The following is a 27,951-nucleotide window of genomic DNA, read 5'->3' on the forward strand; positions in this document are numbered from 1 at the left end:
TACCTCCTATATAAAGTGCATGTTAGCTGATGAAGACTTAAAAGAATCCTTCAGAAAGCAAAGTGCTATTACCATATTCTCAACGTGATTTCTTCATTTTATCTCTCCTTCCTCCAATGCACATTGAGTGCAGTGGTTATAAGTATATTGAGCAAGTTCAGGCTGATTTCTCCAGATGTCCGTCTGTCTGAATAAATTAAGGACTGAATTAATGAGTGCTCGCAAGGAGAGCTGCTCTCTTTGCAGGAAGCTCGTTCAATGCCTAATTTCAGAACCTAGTTTCTTAAAATGTGGTGTTGAGTGACTGGTCCTCAAATGACAGGAATCAGACATGTTTTCTCTTTTGTCTTTTGTCCGTCTCTTTAATTCAAACCCAACTGTTCGCTAAGCCACTTTGAAATGCTTAGTCATTTTTTTAAACAATGGGTCCTTGATTTCAGACAATAAATGGGCTGAAATTACATTTGTCGCGAGCAGATAATGGTAAGCTAGTTTGGCGGATATGTGAACATTTGCAGCTAGCCTTAGAGCAGACAAACACAGTTTAAAACAACACAACCCTGTGCACACTGCTTCAACATGTGGATACATCCAAAGCTTGACAGACCTACCTGCATAGTGACAATTACTAAGCCATGATTGGACGATCACCATTCAGGAGGAGGGGTTTAGTGTACAGTTTATTTCCTGATTAATTGCAAATTGCCAGTCATCATTTTCTATTTTTCTTCCCTCTTTTTTTTTCCGTCCTTTTGACCTTTTTCCCATCATGCACACGCTCAATCGGTCCTGACCACAACCTCTGTCCCTCTGCCTCCCTCATGTATCCTTCCCTAGTGTCTCTGACTTATAATAGAAGCCTGTACATGTTAAATGGCTCCTCCTGTGCGTCTTGAGCACAAGACAGCACATTTTAAGTTCTACATTTAGAATGAAGCAAGAGTGGGAGGGCGAGGTGGTGGATGAGTGCTCACGGGGGGTTGGTGAGCAGCAGCAGCAGCAAGCAAAAAAAAAGAATCATTAAATTGATATATTAGGGGCCTAAATAGAAATGCCTCCTACAAATGGGAATTGATGAACTCGTTGCTTAGCCCGTGGATCCTGACGACAATTTATACCCCCCTCCTCTGTTCTCCTGAGCAACACTGCCTGGCAAAGCAAGAGAGGGGGACAGAAAAAAAATGAGAGGAAGAGATTGTGAGATAGTGGATTAAAGCTCAAAACCGGTCGAGGCAAAATAGGAAAATGGGAGAGCAGAAAAGGGGTACGGAGGAGGGAGATGCCTTGGAGGGAACGTTAACCTTTGCAGTTGAGCTTCATAAAGAAAGCAACACGGTTTATTTTTAGGGCTAAAACGAGGACGAAGAGAATCAGAAACCGTTTATTTCCCAGGAATGTTTACACAAACGAGGAATTCTGTTAGGCGGAAGGTGCATACATTAGACATGAGACGTTAGACGAGACAATCAACGACAATAACAGTGCAATGATATTAAATCAAGTATAAGATAAAGTGCTCAGACAAACAGATAACTTTAATGTAAGTGTATGTTAAAGTGACATGTGTGTTTTAAGTTGAAGTGTATGTTAAGTGGCATGCGTGTTTATATATGAAGAAAAGAAGAGGACAGAAAAAAAAAAAAGCCAGCTTAATAGGAATAAGGAATAATGGACGGACATTATAATAATGCTTGCTCTTGTTGTGTTGTCAGAACATGTGTTGCACATTACATGATCAGGGGTATCTATAGGTTTTAAACATTGCATTTTAATAAACATCTTAACTTTGATTGAGAATATTTTCTCTTGCATACAAGAGGCAGTAACGTTAGTTCCTGAATGGCTTTGTGTCCGTCATCTCCCACTTATAGTTTATAGGTGGGTGATGTTGTGACAGTGGATTGTTCGGCTTTTTAGTCTTTTCTTGTTTCAGCAAACATCGTCACTACTGCCAGCTACAGTAGCGAGGAAGCTCATCTCAAAATGAGCAAATGTACATTTTGGCTAAACTTTGAATAAATAAATAAATCATCTCCCTATGTATATCCAAATATACCGCTGATCAGACTCCAGGGTGTGCTCATAAGTTTATCAAATTAAACTTGTTGAACCCTGCAGAAAACCTGATGAAATGTTTTTTTTTGAGAAGTGTTGGTTGCAAATGGCTGTTAAATTATGTTTTAAACATGAGTGTGACTGCAATATTCTTGTTTTGGCATTTAAAAAAAAAAAATCCCACACTCAGACTTGAATCTCCGTGGTTAAAATAATGACAATCATCATCATCATCTCTCTGTTTTGGTAGGGTTCCAGAGTTTGTCGGGGAGAAGCGTTTCGGGAATTGGCTGAGAGACGCACGAGACTGGGCGATTTCCAGGAACCGTTACTGGGGCACTCCGATCCCTCTCTGGGTCAGCGACGACTTTGAGGAGGTCAGGAAAACGCACAAATATACACTTGTTTTAATAGAGCACTCGATGCTTCTAATGTGTCTTTGTACTCTGCAGATATCACACAATTTGTCTGTGTCATGACCAAATACCAAGACAGTTACTCTTTTCTCAGGTTTTGCGGCATTCGTAAATCAATCTGGGCTTAGCATGAGAAGGCATAATTGAAAAGTTGAACTTTCCATAAGTCTGACTTTTATTTACTCTAGAAATGAGTTTGGGGAACAAATGTCCCATGTCTCTCCGAATAGTATACTGGTCTGCTGCCAGGGCACAGAAATCCAAGTCTTCTCCTAAATGTACAGCGTGAAAATGTTTCTCACTGACCTCCTTTTGACACTCATTATTTAGCATATCTGGACCTTTTTTTGTGTGTGTGAAGGCTTGTGTAGGAGACACTTTCTGGCATTGCAGAGTGAGATGACCATGGTGTCAAACCAGAGAGTGTAGCGTGACTCGTTACTGCAGTCTGAGTCAGCGCCCTTCAGGCACCATTACCAAGTGCCTCCGTGAACTCAACACATGAATGATTCATTAACGTAAACGGCAAATAAACCAGAACCAATGTGTTTGCTTTCTCTTCATGCCGACTTAACCGGTTTGAAAGAAGAAGAAAAAACAGCGATCGAGTGGAGGAATGGAAGGCATGAAAATAAAGGGAGGAGGAAGAGGGGACAGAATAAATTATCGTGTGAAGAAAATGAGGAAGTGAAATACACAAGAAGAGGGGGGAAGGGAAGGGGGAGTGTGAGTTAAAAAGAGGGGGAGGAAAATAAATGGATGGAAGAAAAAGAAGCGGACAGCGGAGAAGCCAGCCAAACTGTATAAATGTTCGTCTGGTTATGGATGTTCATTGCCAAACCCGGCCAACTGTGTGAAGTAGACTGAACTGAAAGGAGATGTCAGAATTGGGTTGTTTGAGCGTTTGGCTGAAAGAGGGACAGCCAGCGACCTGCTTGCTGGAAATAGCATTATGACTGTTTCCAGAACACTTGCGCTCCCTGGTGCCTCTTTCAAACACCCCTCAGCGGTTAAGCACACACCCAAAACTAAAGCTGTAAGCGAGTCTGTCAGTCTGTCTGTCTGTGTGGCAGTATCTCAGTATTGTTTTGTTTTTTGTTCTCTCTCTCTCTCTCTCTCTGTGTCTTTTCTGGATGCGTTTCTTTTACTCCTCGGTTGTATGTGACGTGGTTTCGTATCAGGCTGAATCTGGGCCATGTTACCTGGCGCTGTGGTAAAACTAGAGCAGAGCCTACAGGTTAACACTCTGAGGAGACCAGATAACACACTTTACCATACTTTAGGTAAAGTTACTCGGGAAGTGTGTTCAAGTAGGCCTCCTTTTTTAATATGTGTTGTATGGTGATAAATACTGTGAGGTTTACAGTCCTTTACAGGTTTTAAACGGACCCTTGCTCACTTATAGCACACACTCTTTCTCATTTGTTTAATCTGCACATAAATAAATTTTCTCATCATTACCTTAATACAATAAACTAAATGGGAACATTTGTTTGATATTGTACATGGTCCTTTACAAATGAATTTTGTTTACAAAAATCTTACTCAATGAGTAAGTGGATAGTTTAGTTTAGTTTATTTACTGGATCCCCATTAGCTGACGCCTTAGCGGCCGCTAATCTTCCTGGAGTCCACAGAAAGGACAAAATACATACAAAAACATGCAAAACATTACGTGAAACAAACAGAATAAAAATAAAAATAGTAGAGTCAGATACCTAGTGCAATTCAACCATAACTTATACAAGAAAATCAGATGACTAAAAAGCAAAGGAAAACGTTAAGTGATTGATGTCCTGAGGTGCGCCTTTAATTTTTTTTTGAATGACAGATTATTACCAGTGTGAGTTATATGAGGAGGTAGCGAATTCCAAGCATTAATTGCACGAAAAATAACTTTGTTTGAGGAGGTTTGTTCTTGGGGTTGGAGGTATTAAGTGACCTGAGCTAGCGTTCCTTGTGCGATGGTTGTGTCTATTAAATGTATATTGTAATTGATTGAAGAAGTATTCAGGTGTCTGATTAAATATGACCTTTTATAAGGTCATATTTATATATAGATAAGCACGTATCCCAAAATGTCAAAGAATTCCTTTCAGTAAAATGAACCGTGAGAAACACAAAACACATAATTGCATTTGACCACAACATTGTAAAGGTTGGTAATACGTCATTGTACAAACTAAACTATTTTACGTGCTTATTCTAAAGTGTAGCTCTACCAATAATGGATTTTGGAGGCCAACACAGATATTGATATTTTTTTTATTTTTTTTAATCAAATCATTACTAACTTAACTCAACATAAATACATAACGTCAACCTTGAGGGCTGCAATGTTGATAATTTCTTTATTAATTGATTCATTGTTGATAAAATGTCAGAAATTGAAGGAAAAGGCCGAATGTGATGTTAATAAATGTTTTGCTTTTTGATATAAAAAGTAAATTGCTTATTTAAATTGTTGTTGGTAATTTCTTTTGCATCAACTAATCAATTCACTTTTAATTCCCGCAATAGTTGTTCATTTCCATCTTCAGGAAATCTGTAACTGAAAGCTGTTTTGTGATATTGCTCACTTGACATGTACTGTGTGTTTTGTGTGTGCGCGCGCTTGTACTTCAGGTGGTGTGTGTCGGGTCCATTGCTGAACTGGAGGAACTGACCGGTGTCAAAGTCACTGATCTGCATCGGGAGAGGTGAGTCCCCGATCAAACACTGAGATTATCAGCCAACCACCTGAGCATGTACTCAGAGGTGTATGTCTATTCTGTGTGTGTGTGTGTGTGTGTGTGTGTGTGTGTGTGTGTGTGTGTGTGTGTGTGTGTGTGTGTGTGCGTGCGTGCGCGTGTGCGTGTGCGTGCGTGAGTGATGACACTTAATTTGAGTAATCCCTCAAGAATAAAAAGAGACTCCTCTAATTGAATGAAGTTTAGCAGGTGTTTAAACCAGGTTTGAAAAGTATGCAGTGGTTTGAACTTTAGAAAGTACAAAAGATGTATGGATCTCTAACAACTAAATGGGCAGACTGTTGCATCATATAATAAGGTGTGAAGTGGCCAAATCCCAGAGATAATGGTTTTGCCCGCATTGCGAACATTTGATCAAAATCTTAGTACCACCACAAAAATGAAATAATAAACTCCTCAAAATGTACTCAGCAGTGCATTTCTTTTTGTAATATTCCTGCTTAACAGTCTCCCTTTCCTCAATAAGCTCTTAGAAACAGCAGAGTACTGCAGCAGAGTGGGCTTTAGTGATTACTAAAGGTGTAATCTGCAGTTTAAAGGCCTGAGTGCTAATAGTTCTAGAAATGTGTAGCAGGCTGTTGCTGAAGGGTAAAACAAAGTAATAAATGTGCGTTTAATCAACTTTAAGTGTATATGCGATGTTAATGTTCTGTTGTTGTTTTTGTATTTCTACAACTGAGGGAACTTTCCATACACACACATCTCGATATAGTGTGCACCTCACACAGGCTGATGAACCCAGGTTCATCTGTTTTCCTCAGTTTATGTAACTTTACTGAAGAAACAATTACTTTTTTCACCGGCTGAATCTGAGTGAGTCGGTATGTGGATTAAATAATCCATATCCTTGTGTCTGAAGCTTGTGACCCAAAGCAATAACCAAGCTTATTCTCGTGGGTGTCAGCACATTGTTTGCAACATTTTTATTTTTCTTAAACCTTGTTCCAAGAGGTAAAAGATTATAAAATCCTTGTTTTGGACTGCAGCCCAAAAGCCTATAGACGCTTGGATCCATATTGTGTAGAAATGTTTAAAAAGTGCCCCACGGCAATAATAAAACCCTGAAATAAAAACAGACTTTTCAATTTGTTATTGCTGCCATTTGTCTTAACAATTGTTCCTCCTTTCTCTTTCTTTCCATCCTCCTGTCACCACTTCCTCTGGCCAGCATTGATGATCTGACAATTCCATCGCGGTGTGGGAAGGGCGTGCTGCGGAGGATCACAGAGGTGTTTGACTGCTGGTTTGAGAGCGGCAGCATGCCGTACGCCCAGGCCCACTACCCCTTTGAAAACAAGAAGGAGTTTGAAGACACTTTCCCAGCAGACTTCATCGCCGAAGGCATTGACCAGACGAGGGGATGGTAAGCTGTTGATGAATGGTAGATGGAAAGAGATCGACAGATGAGGAATAGTGACACTGAGTCCTTTCCTGCTGAGTCCATTGAGGGAAATGACGAAAACACTAATTTTGATTAAATTGATTAGCTTATCAAGGTTTAAGTTAGGAGATGAGTTTTTCCACAATCCTACCGCGAAGAAAGAATGAATTGTAATGTTTCAGTCCTGCTTGTCACGCTGACCTTTGTACTATATTTTGCATCCTGCTGTAGGTTCTACACCTTGCTGGTGCTCTCCACGGCACTGTTTGGCAGACCGCCCTTCAAGAATGTCATTGTTAACGGATTGGTTCTCGCTAGGTGAGTTCATTGACTTATTAACAAACCCCTCTTCCTCATCTTTCTTTCAGTTGCACATATAAGTAATCTTTGTTAAAGATTAAGGCTGTTCTGTTTTTTCTTGTCTACAAATGCTGTGAAAATATCAAATGCAATTCCCCAATCAGGGTTTGGTTACACAGGAAATACTCAATAGCAGGGTTGGTTCTCATCTTTAATGAGATTTTTTTTTACGGTAAGAAAAATACAGGATATTGCCAACCTAATGCTTTCAGTTGTTTTCAAGCACATTTCAGAGTTTTTTTTTTCTGCAGACGTTGTTGTTTTCTTGTTGGCCTCCAATAATCCACTGGTTGCCTTCCTCTTTACTACTATTTTTATGTTCTTCTCCTCTCCTTTCATCACCCATTCATCCCCATTTTTTCTGCCGTTTCTCCTGATCATTGTGGTATGTGTGCTGCAGCATTTAGCCCCTTTAGAGCTGCTCTACAATCGGGCTACTTGTCATGTCCTTAGCCCCGGGGTCTAAATGCAGTGCTGTGTGTGGCCTGCTGACCTGGAAGGGCTTGACTAATTTGAATACCAAGTACTTGGTTTCTAACATGCACTTTTGTGCATGCATGCGTGTGTATGTACTTTAATGCCTTTGCTTGTCTCACTCCTGCAGCGATGGACAGAAGATGAGCAAGCGCAAGAAGAACTACCCAGATCCAGGACTGATAGTGCAGCAATATGGAGCTGATGCCCTCAGGTCAGCTCTGTGCTTGAATGTGAACGAGTGTGTGTTTCTGAAGCATGAATGCCTTTGTGCCGGTGGCAGGGTTCTGTGTGTTACCGTTAACCTACCTTATGTTATTAGCAGGCATGGTTTTAAAGGCTTTGAATCGCTATCCATGCTTAATTAAGCTCGTTCTTCGTCCTACTAACAGTATAGACATGCTCACGCATATTGTACAGACACATTCATAAACGCATTTCTCCTCATACATTCACTCCTTTGCCTTGAGCAGTGAGAGTGCCATGGCCATATGGCCTAATGAATAAAGCACGATGCAGTTGCGCCATATGCTCGCAAACCGTATGTACTGATGAAGAGTGAGTTGCATATAGAGAAAGAAAGAAAGAAAGGCGTACATCCATCTGATAGAAACTGAAGCAGTGAGAGAGTGAAGTATAGACCGTGGGGGCTTTTTGTTGTTTTTTTTCCGTGACAGCTGCCTGTCTTCATGTTGGCTCATTTTGAGGTATTTAACCATCTGATGGTTCTGTCCATTCTGCATTTTATATATAAAGTGTATTTTCAATAGATGCTGCTGTTAAATTTGTTCACAGCCTATTGCATGAAGTTGCATCATTTAGCTCGCTTCCATAGTCATCATCAAAACCGTTGTGCTGATGCCTGCCACAGACTATTATATCCATATGGATTATTCAGATTTTCTTCCATTGTCATGTCAACAGTGTCTTTATTTGGCCTAAATGAAGAGATTAATTTGCAATGGGATGCGGTTGGTAAAATTAGCTTTTGGCCCAAAATGTTTTTCAGAACCTATTCAAGGTGGACATTTAAACTAATTGATAGAGCTAATCAAATCCAGATATGTTTGACAGCTGAATAGCTTTGCATTAAGAAAATGCTGCCTGCCTCACAGCTTTCTCTTAATGGTGTCCGATAAGTATTTTTATGTAACATAAAGGGAAGTGTTTACCTCAGAATGTTGTGGCAAAGAGTTTTGAACATGTATGAGCAACATACTGAAGTTCAAATGCTGGCTTCAACAAACAGCGGCACTCCAGAGGCACGTGTACCTGAAAAATGTCGAACAAATGACATAGTCGCCTTTTCTTTTTCTTTTTTTTAGCCCAGATCAGCTTTTCATACTTTGTTTTTTAATATCTAGATACCTTCACAATTAATGATGCTTACAAAAGGGCATTGTTGACAGCTGCCAAACCCAGACTTAAATTGTTTACAATTTTAAAAAGGAATGTGATTGTACCAAGCTTTTTCTAGAAGATATTGAAATATACCCTGATTGACCCAGAAACTGGCATAGTCTTGAAAAGTCGCTTGGGACATCCATATAATTATAAGATGAATCAGGATACATTGTTATTTGTTACATTGCAAAGTTTACAGTTTGGTAAACTTGCCGAAAGCTTATGTGTGGTCGTACAGCATGTAGACCACCGCTTTCTATAGCATTAGCCTGATCACACCACTGGTAACATGTTGTAAATGCATAGACTTATGATATATCATTCCAAATGATAACTTTGATTTATCATGCATTTTCTGTACGTAGCTATAAAAACCTGTCAATCTTGCTGCTGACTGCTGGGGACCCAACAGGCTTGAGTTGGACTCCTGTAACTTTTCTCCAGCTTGTGTGTGCGCCACTGTGTTTTTGCATGCATCAGAGGGAGCGTTGTCCTCTCATTGGGCCCATACACGCATCTGCGCTGCAGCGTTTTTGCACGCATCAGTGAGAACGTGCGTTAGAGAGCTTACATGGATCGGTGTCGGTCTTGGGCCGGGTCAGGCTGAAAGACTGCAGGCTGTGCCGGGCTAGGGTTGGATTTTTTGGCCCGCGCAGGATTCCATACACTGTGTGCTCTCACTCACTCATTATCAATCCGTCCACACTGACCAACTCTGTCTCTCCCGGTAGACTGTACCTCATCAACTCCCCAGTAGTGAGAGCAGAGAACCTGCGCTTCAAGGAGGACGGTGTGCGAGACGTGTTAAAGGATGTCTTCCTGCCGTGGTATAATGCCTATCGCTTCCTGGTACAGAACGTACAAAGGTTACAGAAGGTAATGAACAAAATAATAAGCTCATATCTTACATAACTCCTACTGTTTTGCTTTAGCTATTCCTGTTCTAAAAAGCACAGCAACTCTTGATGGCACAGGAGATAATATATATATATATATATATATATATATATATATATATATATATATATATATATATATATATATATATATATATATAGAGGATGTTACTGTTGTTAACCAATTATTTATGAGGTAATCACCGGAACAAAACGGAAATTACTTGTTAGTGCCATACAATAATGCAGTAATAGCTGCAGTAATAGCTGCAGTAATACCGCGTCCCTGATGTCCCTATGTTCGTGGTTAAGTGGCTGAAGGTATTTGGGTCCAGATAGGGAATTCTTTTTTTTATTTGAATTTTTATTTTTATCACAGATTATCCAGTGAGAGTCATTTTTAGAAGTACAAATTTAATTAAATATAATTGATTCTTCACACAGGGTACTAGCTCTTCACTCACTTTACATTACTACTTTTAGACTTGCCAGCCTGTGGTTAAATTTAAACATATCAATGTTGCCACCTGCAGACAAAGAACGTAATATTTACTGCATTCACACCAAAACATACTTTAACAACAATTAAACAACAGATATTCTTTTTGAAGATTGTATAAATTTAATAGATTTCTTTTTTTAGCCTCAACATTAAGCTATTTCAGGAATTTGACCATCAAAAACAAAAGACCCCAAAACACAGACACCAACAGAAACTATACAAATAGGGATAATTGTAGTTAACTTTCTTTGTCTGTAGGTGACTCACAACAGTGTTTATTTTTCCAGCAACAAACTTCTACTTTTCTTGCTTATATTCTTGAATAAATGTGGTACAGGTTTCAGGCCTTATTTCAGTGGCTTTAAATCAACTGTCTTTGGAAAAAAATGTTTTAAATACAATAGTGATGTATTTTTGTGCTTCTGTACTAATGTGTTAGGAGGATGAGATTCAGTTCATGTACAATGAAAACACAGCGAAGAAGCAGAGTGACAACATCATGGACAAATGGATTCAGTCCTTTACACAGTCCCTCATCCAGTTCTTCAAGGCTGAGATGGACGGTGAGACAGACATCCTCAACACACACACACACACACACACACACACACACACACACACACACACACACACACACACACACACACACACACACACACACTGCAGTCATCACTTGATATGGACAGTGGTTTCGAAGATTAGTAGTTCATATCTTAAAATGCATCCCATCCTGTAACATATTCATGCAGTTTTTATGTTCATCTTAACTAAGCTAGAAAAGACAACCAAAAGAGACCATAGTTTCTTGTTGCAGCTTACCACCTGTACACCGTCGTGCCTCGCCTGGTCAAGTTTGTGGACATGCTCACCAACTGGTATGTGAGGACCAACAGACGCAGACTGAAGGTGAGATTACTGCTCTGATCAGTGCTTGTTTTGATTTCATGTTATTATGTAAAGTAGATGCAAGGGGCCACTTATGACTATAATGTATGTCCCAGGTGGGACGATCACTAGTAGGATCTGATGAGTCCAAGTATACTTATACATTAGTGTATAAATACATAGATGATGTTACTCTTTACAGTTTATGTCATGTATCTTTCTTTTTGTTGCTGTTTCGTGGAGCATTTAAATTATCCCTTTGGTTCATGGAAATAGTGATTTAAGCTACCACTAAGTGTCTTCATCATCGCCACCATCTGTGGACATTTTGGAGCAATCAGTTTGTGGCCCCTCAAGTCAACATTCGGTTGAAGTGAATTGGGGATACATGTGCTGATGTGTGTAAGGGCTGTTTTCTCTTTTCCCTGTTCTAAGGTGTGTGTGTGTGTGTGTGTGTGTGTGTGTGTGTGTGTGTGTGTGTGTGTGTGTGTGTGTGTGTGAACTTTGTAGGGAGAGAGTGGCACTGAGGACTGCCTGTGGGCGCTGGAAACCCTCTTCAGTGTTCTGTTCTCCATGTGCAGGCTGATGGTGAGTCATTTTGTGTGTTTGTGAAAATGAGATTGTATGGGGGAAAAATTTTGTGTTGAGGTTTAGCTCTTGTGTATGCAAGACACAAAGAAATAACGCTGGTATGGAAGAGGTGTATGTGTTTGCATGGCTATGAATTATGCATGAGCAGTAGGAGTCTTTATTTATAACACATTGAAGATGTTTGCATGTGAGGCGAGAGGCACGCTAAGCGCCAGTTAGCCTAACCCAGATCAATACAGATCAGCTGTGAGCTTCAGAAATTAATTAACCATTGTTGAAATGGAAGAAAGTTACACTTGAAGTAACCTCACTCTGGCACCATTCTGTTTGAGCTTTATCACCATTGAGGGAAAAATAAAACGTCAGTTTTTTTATGCTGATTATGCTTCTGACTTCTAGACCTTATTGTCATAAAAAATTTAAATTGGCAACAGTACCGAGCATCTAATAATCTTCTCTTCCTTGTTCTCATGTCTACTTGCTATTTTCCTTCCTTCTCCTTAGGCTCCTTTCACACCCTTCATTACAGAGATGATGTACCAAAATCTGCGTCACCTCATCGATCCCGCCACTGTCGAAAAGGACAGCAGCAGCATCCACTATCTCATGCTGCCCCAAGTCAGGTAGGTCAAAGCCTTCAAGAAAGCTCAAATTTACGAACATCGACTGATTAATTCAAAGCTTAACAAGGAAGAATGGCACAAAAGCCCTGACAGTTGTCGCTATCAATATGAGCTAAAGCCCCGTCGCGCCCCACATCTTTTAAATATTCTATTTGGGGTAGCCAGGCAGAAATTGAGAATGTACGTACTCTTTATATGGAGGTTCCCGCAGTGTGTCACTGTGGAGGCCGGCTTTGCCTGAAATACAGCTAACGTAAGGGGAATTATTCCGCTTTTATGAAATATTTGAAGCTTTTAGGAAAACAAGCGAAGCCATTTATTCAATCAGAAAAAAAACTACATATTTATTCTAGAAATGAGATTGATCATGAAATACAATGCATCAGGATCTGTCTGATTCGCTCGCAAGGGAACAGCGAGTGATCATTCCATTGTATATTTGCTTTGCAGTAATTATTTAGAGCAGCACATCACAGTCCTATGAAGAAAAACTTTCTATAGTACTCTTCATCCACGTAGTGCAGATGAAATGCTAAGGAAAACGTCCTTTTCTCGCAGGATATCCACTGCTGGTGCAGTGCTTAATCAGTCTCCGCCAGAGTGTGTGGCCTTGCTTTCCCCCAATCGTATCACACTCTGAACTCCTCAAAGTAGAAGCTTTTGAAGCTCAAAAGTCGACAGTAGTTTCTAAATTAAGTTTCAGGCTTCACAGCAGCTGTTCTCTTTGGGTCTTAACCATTTCTTCTTTGCATTCCTGCTGTTTGCTGGTCCTCTGTGTTGTTAGTTAATACTCTGATCATATTTTCCATTTAAACATGTATTAATATACATGGCAATGAATAGTTCTATCGATAAAGATTTGCGTTTGAGTCATTTCTGAGCAGATTCCTTGTTCATGTGTCAAGTGCAAGGCTCGGATTCTGGGTGATAAAAGTTCATCACAGATGCATTTTCCACAGTAGTACAAAGTTAGTTATGAGCAACAACCAGGTTATCTGATACGGAGAAAGACATTGAAATCCTTGTGCACAGCTTCTCTCAAATTCACTGCTATCTTCTCGAAAAGCCGCCTAACCCTGTTTGTATTTTCAGAGTTAAACCGTTGACGCCTTCTTCAGAAAGCGATAAGAGATTTAGAGAAGTGTATTTTAGCAGAGAATTACTGACATAAAACTGACAAAAAAATATGACCATTTCATTCCCGTTACTTCAATTACTTGTGTAAAATGTGTGCATTTGTGTCTGATCTGTTTTTTAAAGCCCGGGCGGAATGTCTAAATGCCCAAACTTAATTGCATCATCTTCAACAATAAAAAAGTTCTGACATGATTAAATATCCATTTGATTTAGCGTAAGGAAAATAGTTTGTGTAATGGTTCATATAATCACTCCTGTCACTTTGGCACCACTCAGTGCCTGCTGCTTTATTAGCCGCTTGTCCTTCCTGCTGTCGAATGGGACCACTTCACCCCCCCTCCCAAAGGTCAGCCACCAATCAGGCGTTGGTAAGAGCTGCTCCTCAATCAGCTCATTAAATGATTGGCTGTCCCTGAAGTCGTCTCCTCTCATTTTACTCCACTGTTGTGTGCACACACGGAGAAGCAGGCTGTAGACACGCACGCATGCACACATGAGTTTGTGTTCCTCCAGACAGTTAGGGCTAATATTGCTATTATGCGTGATTATCAGTGTCTGTGTAGCTCTAATTTGAATTCAGCAGTGGAAGTCACAGTGTACCTTATTAGTGGATGCTCCTGAGTTAAACTCTGACGCTGGTGGTTCTGAACTCTCTTTGTTAAGATATATGGTACTAACCTTGTCACGCTCTATTATTCATTTTACTCAGTGTAATAGTCATTTAAAATTTCAAAACCACGGATTAACCAGAATATGATGGCCGCTGCCTGTACATTTGGGCAGAAATGCACCTACTGCACCCCTAACTGTGCCCTGAAATGGAACAGAATTTCACAGAATAGCGAGCTACACTCCTAAGAAGATGGGTTGTTTTGAAAGATGTTCCCCTCATCTTCCCACATCCACTTATTATAAAGAGGTAGCTCGGTCAGGTAAGCACCCATTGCAATTGCAAAAGTCGCACCAAGATAAGAGTTTCGGATTAAAACTTTCTCTCCCGGATAACCCAAACTGCAGACTTAAAAGGTTATTCAAACACTCATAGCATGGAATTGTAGCGCTACTTATGATGTGGTGATGCTTAGATTTTCTTTATGTATTTCAGGGAGAGTGTGATTGACAAGCGCATCGAGAGCGCAGTCTGTCAGATGCAGTCTGTGATTGAGCTTGGCCGAGTGATCCGGGACAGGAGGACTCTGCCCGTTAAGGTGAATCATCAATTTTACTCCTTCTATTGTCTATTCATACACTCCAGTACAAGAGGTACAGTGAATTAAGACTCTCGGAAACATACGATAGATCGGCTGATATTGGTCGCAATGTCAGCCGATTAAGTAACAACAATTTGCAGCACAGCAATGCCGAAGACATGTTTGTGTTTTCTTTATTAGACATGGTTTGTCCTCCAAAAAGCACTGGCAAGTTCTTTACGGGATCCCAATCTAGAATGTTTATTTTTTTGTTCACAAAAACATGAATATCTGTAACCATATTGTTTTGATATTTTTGTATTTTGAAACTACAAATATTAGTATTTGCTTCACAAATCCAGCAACAGTCGGGCTCTTACATTCTCTGTACTTTGTCTGGAATTCCTCAAGCTCTCCCAGAGTTAGATTTGGGTTTGTCATATAAATGCACTAATTTACATTGTTGTGTTCATAACAACCCCCTTTTTGTGGGGGGTTTTGTGCTGGAACAATTGCTGTAATGTTGGTGTGTATTTCAGTACCCATTAAAGGAGGTGGTAGTCATTCACCAGGACCAAGAAGCTCTGAAAGACATTCAGTCCCTGCAGAAATACATCCTGGAAGTAAGTCGAACACGCCGTTTGTTTTGTGTGATAATTTGTGGAGTCTTGGAGTCGTCTAAATACTAGTCTGTACCAGTTTTCTGCTTCAAGCAAAGAGGTGCATCTTCTCATCTTTGCTATATGTTTTAGTTTTTTTACTCTGCTTTGATTAGTATCATTAGATTTTTAAGTGAAAGAGATATCTCCCCTAGATCCTCTTTGACACTCCAAAGCCAGTGTGTTGATTTGATAGAGGGGAAGGAACACATGCTCACACACCATCTGTATCTTCAGCTGTAATGTAAATGTCTGCGGTTGGTTTTCTAAAAAGGGGGTGGAGCAGATGCCTTGGAAAATGTTTTTACAGTTTATGTACTCCAATTGCCACATGCAAACACTTCATCAACTATAGAATGCAGACACAAGGAGCAGTTTTTTTTTCTCCATCACATGGCAACAGTAAATTACTGTTAATGTGTTTGCGAAATTCGCCGTTTTGAAATCAAAATATGTCATCCACGTGAATCGTGTAGATCCGAAGAGTTTTTGTTTTGGGGGGGGGGAGGGGTTCAACTGGCCGCCGTTTCTGAGATTGGAGTGGGACACGGGAAAAAACGGAGGTCGTGATCATCTTAGCAATAGAAGATCTTTGACGTGTCGAGTCTTAAGATGTCTACAGCGGCTTCATTTCCCTCCCACCAGTTTTTTAATGGCAAGCTAGTTCGCTTGCTAACACATTAGCTAATGTTGTTGGAAGAGACAGCGAGTGAGATTACTGGCAGCGGAGAGTCCGTGGCAGCGTGTGACGTCAGACAGGAGAGCGGCGAGTCAGCGGCGCTGCAGTTCTACCTACCGACACCTCACTACATATAAGGAGAGGACATTTTACCCAACTTTTATTTTAATAAAAAAAAACAAATGAGTTTCCTCCGTCGGGTGACCGGGCTACTGTTTATATTTAAGGGTTTAAGATCTACGTGTAGGAAAAAGTGTATCCTCCAGTTATGCAGTTATAATTATGTCACACAGAGAGAGGTGTGCATGTTCAGGTTCACAACAAGTCACCGCTTGCTAGTTCCTCCGTGGATTCGTGGCATCACTGTACCATATATATATTTTGCACTGGTTTTGCATCTGGTTATCTAGTTCACTTATTTACTTAATTAATGAATACACTCTTCAGCTGTAAATATAAATATTTCATTCCAGTTAGTTGTATTCTATTCTATTTTATTGTGTATATTTAAATATATATATATATATATATATATATATATATATATATATATATATATATATATATATATATATATATATTACTTTATATTTATTTTAATTTGTATATCTCATCCCTGTTGCTTCTTTATATATTTTATCTTTTATCTTGTGTGTTTGTATTTCAAGTAGTAAGGCGCTACTGATGACGACAAAAATTTCCCCTTGGGGATTAATAAAGTATATATTCACTCATATTCATTCATTCATTCATTCACTGGTGGAATGTTGTGACGTGAAATGTAGTAGTAGCAGGGCTGTCATATTTTGTTTCACTGTACAAATACTTTACAGTGAAGAATCAGAGTGAACTCATGAGCAACAACAGCTGAGGTGGTGACGTCATCAAGTCAGTTGCTGTTCCAATTGCAGAAAGACCGTCCTGCGTCCTCCCAAAAGTTCACAAGTCCGTACTTGTGTACTTGGGTATTGAGAAACGGCCCACATGTTCTAGAAAATCCTTATTTTATGTGTAGTTGGAATACTTAGCGCTGGATTATTGACTATTAGTCTCATGTTTGATCTAAAAACATTTCTTGTGTGGTTGTTAATACAAAATCGTATTTATACAACACACATCAAAACTACTAGTAATGTATTTCACAGGCAGACATCAAAATACCAAAGGATGCAGCTAAACACACATTTCTACATAAATATATATTTACAAACACATATAATAAATCCAAACGTGATCTGTAAACTACAAGTAAACAAAAGTTCGGAACTAACAGGAAGTACTTTTTTCTGTGACTTCCTGCGTCTACACAGCTGACAGCTGACAACTGTCCGACTTGATCGCAGTTTTTTGTCAACGCCTCCTGCTGCGGCCGCCTGCTCTCGTCTTGCTATGTGTAAAGCGCAAATGAAAGACACGCCGTACCATAGGAAAACTATGGTTTTGCTAGCGACGCGTCTGGTGTGAACGGCTCCTAAATCACAATCGCGGCTGTAACCCGGATGTTCTGCATGCCGCGATGCTTGTGGCCGTTGCAGGCGGAGCTCGAAGCTCTCTTCTTCTTCACCTCCCTCCCTCTTTCCCTCGGTCTCTGAAGATAAACGTCCTCTCTCTTTTTCTCCGTGCGTTCTGGAAGTCAGAACGGCGGCTCGGTCACGTGGTACAAGACTGACGCGTCACGTCGCCCTGGGTTTCGACGTGCTCGTTGGTATATTTGAGTTGTTTTTTTCCCCAATTATCTTATCACTTAATTCCGCTTGCTAGTATAACTTACTCAAGCAACTAACAACAACATGAACCTTGATAACAGGAAAAGGAAAAGATAAATATGACATTATGCACATAGTATATTGGCTGACACGATGGTGTAGTGGTTTAAACTGGATTTAAACCTGCCTACCACACCCCGTGCGCACCGGGTTCGCGCCCCCGGCCGCGCACGTGGTGGGGAGCTTGCACTAGCCCCTCGTGCCCAGATGGGTTTCCGGCTTCCTCCCACAAACTGTCAACTAAGGGGTGCTTATCAGTATACCTGTATTTGGTGCATGATACATGGAATATACGATGATGCCGCAACCCCCCCCAAGGTTGGTCAGTTTGAAAAAAAGTTTTTGAAAAAAAAAATTAAATATTTTTTTATTTTTTATATTAAATGTTTTTTTTATACATGAAAATAAACAGAATTGACCATTAACCATTCTATAATCTATAATCTACAACCTAGATCGATAATCTATAACATAGATCGAAGTCAAGGTAAATAAAACCTTTTTTTCAGTTTTTTTATTCTCATTGGAAAAAGTGTATCCTCCAGTTAATTATAATCTATAGAGTTATGTGGTTATAATCACTGTCACACAGAGAGAGTTGTGCATGTTCAGGTTTACTGGTGGAAACATTATTCAGTGTTCTCGACTAACAGTGACGTCTCCTCAAAGTAAAGTGGTATAACAGTATGACATAATATGGTCAAATACAAATAAAATAAAAAGGCTGGTACATTATACATATTATGGCATATAAGTGTAATATTATGAAGTTAAATGTAGTAGTAGCAAAACAATATTCAGTATAGTATAGCAGTATTGCATATTGTAAGTATTAAGTCTACAAAATATATATACACACACACACTACCGTTCAAAGGTTTGGGGTCACTTAGAAATGTCCTTATTTTTCAAAGAAAAGCACTGTTTCTTTCAATGAAGATAACATTAAATTAATCAGAAATGCACTATACATTGTTAATGTGGTAAATGACTTCTAGGAGGAAACGTCTGTTTTTTAATGAAATATCTACATAGGTGTGTAGAGGCCCATATATATACATTGCCCATATATATATATATATATATATATATATATATATATATATATATATATATATATATATATATATATACATACACTTGGGTATTGACAAAAGAAGAATTAAAACCCATAATGATCATAGTTTGTCAGCTTCTCGACGAGTGACGCTGTTCGGCACTGACTCGCCCGTCACTGCCCCCCCCCCCCCCCCCCCCCCCCCCCCCCTCGCCCCGCTGGTGTCACCTTTTTCACCCCTCATGAGTTTGCAGGTCTGATTATAGTTCACGCAGCTCTTCTAGTTCTTGTTTTACATAGAGAGCTTGCACCAGCTGGCTCTGTAAGTTTGACTTTCCAGCTAAGGTCATGTTTTTTTTGCCATTTAGGCATATGTTTAACTATATAAATGCATAATCACAGTCTCTTTCTATTACATTCACACAACATCATCACTGTATGGTTATTCGCCGGAAAATGCAGATTCATTATAAGTGTGTCTGGCCCATTCAGGTGCTGCCCAAAAGACTGGGGGGAACTCAGGCAGACTAATTGTCATAGCCTTTACTGCAGGAAGCCATTAAACTGACATTATCCCTTTGTCTTTGGGTTTGCTCTTCCACCAACAAATCTCAATAAGTCAATGATGTTCCACAGCTGACTCAGATAACTACTTTTTAAGGAAGAATGTTTCAAGCTTTTCAACACCTGGAAATGTTGATGCTTTTGTTCCCACTGTAGTCTTTCCATTCTTACTGATGCATCTTAGATGAAAAATGTATTGTGGCTCTTGTTGCCATGTGCTGCTGACCAAGACAATTGACCGAACATATAGAGATGGGGATTACCTGGGAAAGGGCTGCTGGTGCAACCTTTTGTTGGAACCTTCAAGTTTAATCTTAGTTCGAGCCACTTCTTATCTCTCATTCTGTTTGATTTCTGGTGAGGAAAACATTTAACCTGACCGGCATCTAGCTTCCCTCCCGTGAACAAGGTTTATTTGATCAGAACTGAGAGCAGGTTAAGGTCCAACAGCCCAGTGAAGAACCTTCAAACTCTCTTCCTATTGATGTAGTTTCAGTTGAGCTGAGCTTTTGAAAGTTTGGTAGATTAAGTCTAGATTCACCTTTCCACTGTGGCTTTAACTTAGATTCCTTAATTAGTATTATAAATTATTACTATTTAACTGGTCCTTATCTGTGATCAATTTGAATTAATTTTATAACTACTTAAATGTGCAACGATTTGGCACCTATTGTTGTTAGCGACTGGCTCATTGGTTGATTTCATGGCTGCATTGCTCTGAGTGAATTACATGTTCTGCCTGTCTGTTTAAAGCACATGTTTGGAGCAATCACAGTTTTTAATTGACTCCTACAGGATGTAACAAAGTATCTAGCTTTAACCTGGGACCCTTCAGAATGGCCTTTTCAATTGGCATTAAGACTATATATCACTGGCATATGTCGTGGGTCGCTTTTAGTGACAGGTGCGTACTGTACCAGGTTGTTAGCTGCTGGCCGTCTGCTCTGCTGGGTCAGTGAGGCTGAGGTGCCTCAGCTCAAGCCCATTTTTAGAGTTGGGCTATGTTGTCAAAATAGCGACGTCAATAGCCACTCACTTTGAGCTTCAAAACGGCTCAAAAATGTGATGGAGATTACTTCTTTATTTTATACAGTCTGAAGTCTTCTGGAAGAAAGAAAGCACACAATGGGATTGGCTGTTGATGGCTGTAGCTTTGATATGCTTTGCTTTGCTGACAAGCTCGTTGCCGAGCTGAAGATATCCAATAAATATAATGTAATGCACCAACATCACACAAGAAAAAGCCATGTATGTCCTCAAGATAAAAGAGGTGATTTAGCATCGATTCATTTCTATTTTCATAAACCAAGCTCAGCTCAAAACAGAAGTTGCAGCTGCTATTTTCAACCCCACACTCAGCCCACTACAGCCGCCTATCTGGGCTCAGATATGCTCAAACTAAGTCCCACTTTTCAGTGTAACTGACTGAAAGACACTGCATGGCTGGATAAACTTAGTATCTCTATTGCTACACCAGATATAACCAGATCACAGATTCCTATCTCCATTTAGATTGAAGATTGAAATGTACTGTACTGAAAGGCAGAAGTATTGACTGTATAGGAGGAATGGTGTGCTGACTGACTTACTGCTTGATTTCATGGCTGACTTACTCTTTAAGTGCATGACTCTACAGTAATCAATTATTGATTTGCTCTTGGTACATGCCTGAAGTATTTTAAAGTATTTCATAATTTTTTTTAAATTGTATTTTTGGCATTTAATGATTTAACAGCATATAATGAAAACACAATGTGTTTTGTTATTTTAGCAGTGCACATTACCCTGTCATTTTAGTTTAAATGTTTGTGTTCATTTACATGTTTGTTTTTATCAACAGTAATAACCCTAACTGGTACTCATCCATATACTTGAGAAGCGACAAGGCCGCAACATTACCTTTTCTAAGACACAGGTTGTGTCTTTTTTTGTTTGATCTTCCAGGAGCTTAATGTGCGACAGTTGACACTATCAACAGACAAGGACAAGTACGGTATCCGTCTGAGAGCCGAGCCAGACCACATGGTGCTGGGCAAGAGACTAAAGGGGGCCTTCAAAGCCATCACTGCTTCTATCAAGGAGCTCACCAGCGAACAGCTAGAGGCCTTCCAGAAGACAGGTATTGCTCTCTGTGTGTGTGTGTGTGTGTGTGTGTGTGTGTGTGTGTGTGTGTGTGTGTGTGCGTGTGCGTGTGTGTGTGTGTCTGCTTGTGTTTTTAACTTATAAATCACATTCAAAGTTCATGGAGTTTTCTTACCATGTACTTATGTTGTCTATGCCAATGACACATAGCAAGGATTAAATCAGTATTCAATTATTTTGTTTAATCAATCATTAATTAGTGAAGAACAGCAGGTTTATTTTGTATAGCCCCAAAATTCACAAATTACAAATTTGCCTTGGAGGGAGTTACAATATGTACACATCAGATCAGGAAAAACTCCCCCAAAAAACAGAAAAAAAGGTTCACGGGGAAAACAACTGTACAATTGCTGCAAATTGTGTTGAAATCAAAAATGTATATATTTATTTAATTATTTTCTTTCCACTAAAAACTCAACTGTGAATCCTCGCAATGAAGTTGAGTACAGACAGACGGGCAGTTTATCCTCAGAATGCAAACCCTTACCCTTCTGAAACTATAATCAGAGCTGGAGTACGGATCAAAGCAGTGCAAGGTATCTTGTCTCTCCAATTATAGAGAGACGAGGAGAGCCCCCAGAGTCTCTGGGGAAGGAAGCAGTGGAGGTCAGCTGGGCTGTGGGAACTTAACATTTCCAATCACTTGGATGTTTGAAGTGAAGCCAATTGGAAGGAAAGAAGGAGGATGGGCGATGGAAGGAAAGAGATAGACGTGGTAGAGGATGGGGGGAAATGATGGAGAGAGGAAACACACAGATGACGCTGTGCAGAAGAACCAAGTAACATTTCACTGACTTGTGATTAAAGGCAAGATAGGACGTTTTAAGATTACAAAACTTGCTTTTACGGTGCTTAACTGTATAAATGTCACCTATTTCTCTTGAGAGGAATAGTTCAGCTAGCAGACGTTTGGTAGAAGGTACGCCACTGTCTCTGAAATAATCTATACATGAAAAAGCTAACAGCTAACACTCGGTTGAGAGTCCACTTTTAACCTCTTGAGCAATTTCTACCTAAGAATCCGTGACTCAGAAAACCTTTTTAGACTAGAAGGGGAGCAGTTTGGTGAGCGACTCATGTGCATTCATGACCATTGGTTGTATTACTCAATATTCCTTACCTGCAGCTTTTGATCCCATCATTTTGATAGGGCAGAAGAAAAGAGTTGAAGAGAAAAGGTGGAAAAGAGCAGAGAAGGAGGGAGGGACACCAGAAATCAAAGCATGGAAATCTAGGATTAGAGAGAAAGGGGGTGACTGTTTCATCGAGCCTCTGGGTTTGGAGAAGTGAAGAGGAGAGGACAACCCTGTCACGGCTTTTAGTCAGAACACAGACAGGGATAATTGCTGCCACTAGCAAAATAGAGATATAAACCTGTCTAGAATGGGTTTGCTGTATTGTTTAAAAGCTCAGATCTTGTGTGGATTTGGCCAGGAAGACTGTAATGTGAGGAATCTAAAAATGCAAGCAAATACTGGTCCAGACCCATGCTAATTCAAAACAAAGCCCCGGCATGCATGCTGGTTAAGAGAGCACTTTACTCAGTATGATTAGGTGTAATTGAAACCATTTCTAGAATCCTTTCCACGAGACGGAACACCGAAATAAATACTCATTTCACACAATCAGTTGGAACTGTATTCAAATTTAATTAAGAGAATAGCCCGGCACCTAATTGTTTATCATCCAATTTGCATTAAAGTCTGTTGTCAGCATCGATTTAATCATAATGGACATCAATATAGATCATTTTCAAATGCATAAACAGATTTTCATCCTCTCTTAGATCATCCATTTTCTGTTATTAGACTGGTGGTATTTTAGATTTTCACAGGAAAGCATCTAAAAAGCAGTACGTTGTACTCGTCTAGTCTCTTGATAATTATGTTATTATTATCATTACCTGGTTTGTAGTGATGTGAATGATTGTCTTTATTTCATGTCACTTGACATCCAGACCATTTTTCATGAGTCTCTGGAGACTCAAATCATTTTGTCTTACATGATTGTTACCAAAAATATCCCAACCCAAGAGGAAAATCGTATATTATTTGTGGTCGCAAATTGTTTTAATGAATGTATATTAATTATGGTTCGACTCATTTTCTCATAGCCCCTGGTGAGTTTTGTGTGGGCTGTATAATTGATGGTCTTTTGAGATATGTGGTCTGATGATGCTGAGACACAGTAAGGTTCCACGGGTGTTGAATTCTGCATGAACGGCAGATTAACGTATACGTACAATTCATACGCTGTTCTGTGACTTGATGGATGTTTTTTTTTTTTTGCCATTTAACAGTGTGTATTGTTAGCTTCAGTGCCATAACTGTGGTTCTGAAAATGTTCATATTGTTGTTGTTAATGTTTAGGCTCCATCAAGGTGGACGGCCATGAGCTTCACGAGGAGGATCTGAGACTCATGTACACCTTCGACCAGAGCTCTGGCTCAGCAGCACAGTATGAAGCACACTCTGATTCACAGGTATGATTTGAAATTTAAACCCAAGACATAAAAAAAATACAAATGGGATTTGAAAAAAAGGATAAAGATTTCATTCTTGATTTTCTGTGTAGGACCATAGGGTCCCTGTTTGAAGGGACGGTCCAACCTAAAATCAGAAATGCATATTTTTCCTCTTGATTTATCAATTCGGATTGTTTTGATGGGAGGTGTTAGTTTTGAAGATATCCACCATAGAGATGTCTTCCTTCTGCCCAATATAAAGGGACTTTATGGCACTCGGCTTGTGGTGCTCAAAGTGCCATTTACATTTGAAATAATCACCAGCAATGTCTTTTTCCATAAATCATCCGCTTACTCAAGATAATCCACAGACCCTGTTGTGATCAGTTTCATGTCGAAACTATTTGCTTTCAACCATAGTTCCTTCTTTTCTCGGCAAGAAAGATATTTATTTTTACCCAAAATAATGTGAGGCTATGCCTTGATTCTTGAAGGAGTCTCGTCCTTTTATTTGAATGAATATAGATATAGATGTGTATATTTTTTCTTTTAGTTGGTTTAATATGTTTAATGCATGTCAATCTTTTAAATATTTTTTCAAAGTTGATACATTTATTCATGTGCTTGGATCACACAAACGGTTCTAAATAATTGCAGTCACTTTTTAACACACACGACAATGTATAGCAATTTGTACACACATACAATACCCTCCCTCCCCCTCCTCTCCTTACTGCCACATTACTATTAGATTGAGCTGCAAAGTGTAATGTAACCTGATAAAAACAAAAAACCCTCTGCGCGGCTGCTCCTGCACCAAGCTGCCATATACTGTAAATGCATTTATTCGTCCTCACTGAGTGTGATGTATGAAATCATTTCACGGCTAAGTGGAAACCGGCATGTATGCGTTTCCCACAGGCCTTCTCTAATCAGTGCTCCTCCAACCGTATACACACCACACGGCTGCACCTTAATACCAGTTTACTGAGCTGGCTTTTTAGTTCTCTCTGTTACTCTCGCTCGCTCGCACTGATTCTTCAGCTCCCATCTGTCCGTTTCTCTATTCTTTCTCTCTCAAAATTCATTTTCTGTTTGCTTTTGTGGACTTTTCTCAGTCACTCACTATTGTCATTATTGCTGCGTGGGGGTAGCTGTATATATATAAAAAAAAAATACTTCTACATTATAAATGTTTGAACAGTGTAAGGCAGATTTATTAAATAGGTTGCTCCCAGCCTTATTGGCTGTATAGCGTGTGGCTGGAGGAGTCTGGTCACTGAGATCTTCATGTCATTGGAAATTATGTCACACTCTTCTACTATTCTGTCAAATGCACATTGCGGTAATTGTGGGTTGTACATGATTAGTGTCCAACCTGTCAACGTTAATTTTGTAGGAGCTTACTGTTTGTTGTTATAGTAACATGAAAATATTTAATTCATGTTGTAACATCATCACCTCGGCTAGGATGTCAACAAGCTTTTTTAATGTGCCGACCTAGAACTGTCTAAAGTGCATACTTAAAAAGATAACTCCTCAGAATTCTGTATTTCTCTTTGCCCGAATATTGAAACGTAAAGTCCTGATGAAAACTTTATATTTGTGCTTAAATACCTATTGAAGGAGCCTGGTGTGCCCCCACTTACAGATTCAAATAGCTGGATCAGTTCTGTGATCACTTTTGCGAATATGTAGCTTAAAAAGCCTCCTGTTGTCCTCTGGCTCTCTTGTCCTTCAGGTTCTTGTGCTGTTGGATGTCTCCCCGGACCAGTCCATGATGGATGAAGGCGTTGCCCGAGAGGTCATCAACCGCATTCAGAAACTACGCAAGAAGGTGGGACAATTATTTCAGGAGCACTACTAGCTCTGGAAACTAGAGTGACACATAACACACTACTAGTGAATTTTACAATCCAGTGTCTAATGAATAGAATACAACATATTAGAAACAGTTTGCCAACATGTAAACAGGGCTGTACCAGGGTGAGCAAGACATGCCACTGAGGCCATTTGAGCAGTTGTACTGGAAGAAAAAATACATAATATAATATTAATAATAATATGATACGTGATGATTCGTGACAGTTAAGCAGGGGAAAGAAAATGTACTGAATAATAGAGGCATTTGGGAGCATGTCACGTTGGGAGTATCAAAATATGATGACAACTGACAAACTGTCAAATTTCTGGTATATGTTCTCATGCCTGGCCAGTAAAGTGGTTTCTGATCCTCTCCTGAAAAATGTATGGGACTCTGCATGCTCTGTAGAATTGGAACAAAATACTATACCTGTGGTCAAAACAATTTTTCTTTTAGCATCTGTCAGTGATCTTTAGTCGTCCTAATGCTGACCGTATCCTCACCACACACCCGTTCCTTCTTGTGTGTACAGTATATAGTCGAGCAAATTTATCAGCAACAACTTAAATTGATCATTTAAGGGATTTCTTCAGCAAAAATACTTAACTTGGTTTACCGCTTCTCAACTGCAACATGTCAATATCATTATTATAAATATTTTTTTATGTTTAATGTGGAAATGTGATGACAAAAAGATCAATCATTAAATGTGTACAAAGTTGAAAAAGAGTTGAAAAATATAATGTTTTAATTCAAGTTATGAATTATAGTAGTGTAATGCTTTATATAATTTTTCAAACTCCATTTTAATTATTAGTATGCTCATTTATTGATTTGTTTGTTATATTTGTGATCCTTAAAGGATGGACCAGTGTACCCTCTGCTAAAGGAAATAAGAAAGGAAGCATTGATCACTATTCCTTAGCGTTGACTAGCTCTTAATACTTTTACATCTTTCCCTCAGTGAGAAACCTTTCCTAAATTCTTTTCTGATATTTTATAAACTATTAATTGATGGAAATATTGAAAGTAATCGGTGGTTTCGGCCCTTCAATGCAGACCAAGCATTGACACATTTGCTGTATTATATTTAGTTACATTTCCTTCCTGATCAACCAGTGCTACCCCTTTACTCTTTATGTCCCATACTATTTTTTTCAGGGCAGTTTTAAAATCTTTCCACTGCAGCGTCACAGTTAGAAATTTCTCCATCATAAGGCAGGCTTAATGGAAGCTTAATTACAGTCTGGCCCCTTTCAGATTCTAATGTTGGAGCTTTGAAGTGGTCTGGGGAGTAAAGACGGATTAGCCAACAGCCCCTTGTTTTCACAAGCAACAAACAGTTTTTCCGTCCCCCTACAGCAGTGGTGTGCACTGGCTCCAGGCCAGGCTAAATTCCTCCAGTTATTTCAAACTGAGATCTGTTTGGAATTTTCCACCCCTGCGATGGGATTTAATTTTCAACAATTCTTTGACATGTTTGGTTGTAGTTTGTGGAGGTGCATGCATGTTAATCAGTGTTTGCGTGGGTATTGGTGTGTTAACATATGCAGGGATGAGAAATGGAGGTCAGTGTTTCCTTTTATTATTGGACTTGACTGGAGATCGCTGACAAAGTGGCGATAGCTGTAGCTCTGTGACTTGAGACACACACACACTCACACACTGTACGAGCCCCTTCAGGGTAGAGTCAGTACCTTGACTTGGCAGGAAAAGCCTATAAACCTTCCTCCATTGATTGACTGCCTCTCTGTATCTAGCTAACGTTATTCCTCTGCCCTTGAGCTGTGTGTGCGCGTGTGCGTGTGTGTGCACTATACAGTCAATATACTGTATGTGTGTAGGGCTGTCCACACATGTGCAGGGGCTGTACACTGAAGATTAGAATGAGATCAATGTGTTTGAATGTGTCAAGGTTAGAGGAAGCTGTCAGCACACACTGCCAAAATAGACATGTTTTCATCCAATAAAAAACCTCCTATTGTTCCCGGCTCCCTTTATTTGGTCCTACACTCTGTTTTTTGCTCTTTTTTTTTTTTACTAAAACAAACATACTTTCTTAGTTTCTGAAACATTCTAATCAAAACCAACT

General features: G+C 39.5%; 1 protein-coding gene across 1 annotated transcript in view; it reads left to right on the plus strand.

Moving 5' to 3' along the window:
- The window catches only part of iars1 (isoleucyl-tRNA synthetase 1), a gene marked incomplete at its 5' end in the record, with an annotated part of 50,700 nt that overhangs the window by 18,898 nt on the left and 3,851 nt on the right, over positions 1-27,951 (plus strand). The window contains 15 exons of the mRNA XM_079218081.1: positions 2,306-2,432; positions 5,097-5,170; positions 6,390-6,584; positions 6,834-6,920; positions 7,567-7,650; positions 9,572-9,716; positions 10,678-10,801; positions 11,053-11,144; positions 11,634-11,711; positions 12,219-12,337; positions 14,580-14,682; positions 15,204-15,287; positions 21,334-21,508; positions 23,901-24,013; positions 25,737-25,832. Of these exons, the coding sequence (XP_079074207.1) occupies positions 2,306-2,432; positions 5,097-5,170; positions 6,390-6,584; positions 6,834-6,920; positions 7,567-7,650; positions 9,572-9,716; positions 10,678-10,801; positions 11,053-11,144; positions 11,634-11,711; positions 12,219-12,337; positions 14,580-14,682; positions 15,204-15,287; positions 21,334-21,508; positions 23,901-24,013; positions 25,737-25,832 (1,696 nt within the window). The remainder of the gene's footprint in view (positions 1-2,305; positions 2,433-5,096; positions 5,171-6,389; positions 6,585-6,833; positions 6,921-7,566; positions 7,651-9,571; positions 9,717-10,677; positions 10,802-11,052; positions 11,145-11,633; positions 11,712-12,218; positions 12,338-14,579; positions 14,683-15,203; positions 15,288-21,333; positions 21,509-23,900; positions 24,014-25,736; positions 25,833-27,951) is intronic.

Source organism: Taurulus bubalis, assembly GCF_910589615.1.
Source record: "Taurulus bubalis genome assembly, chromosome: 5".
Lineage (NCBI taxonomy): Eukaryota > Metazoa > Chordata > Actinopteri > Perciformes > Cottidae > Taurulus > Taurulus bubalis.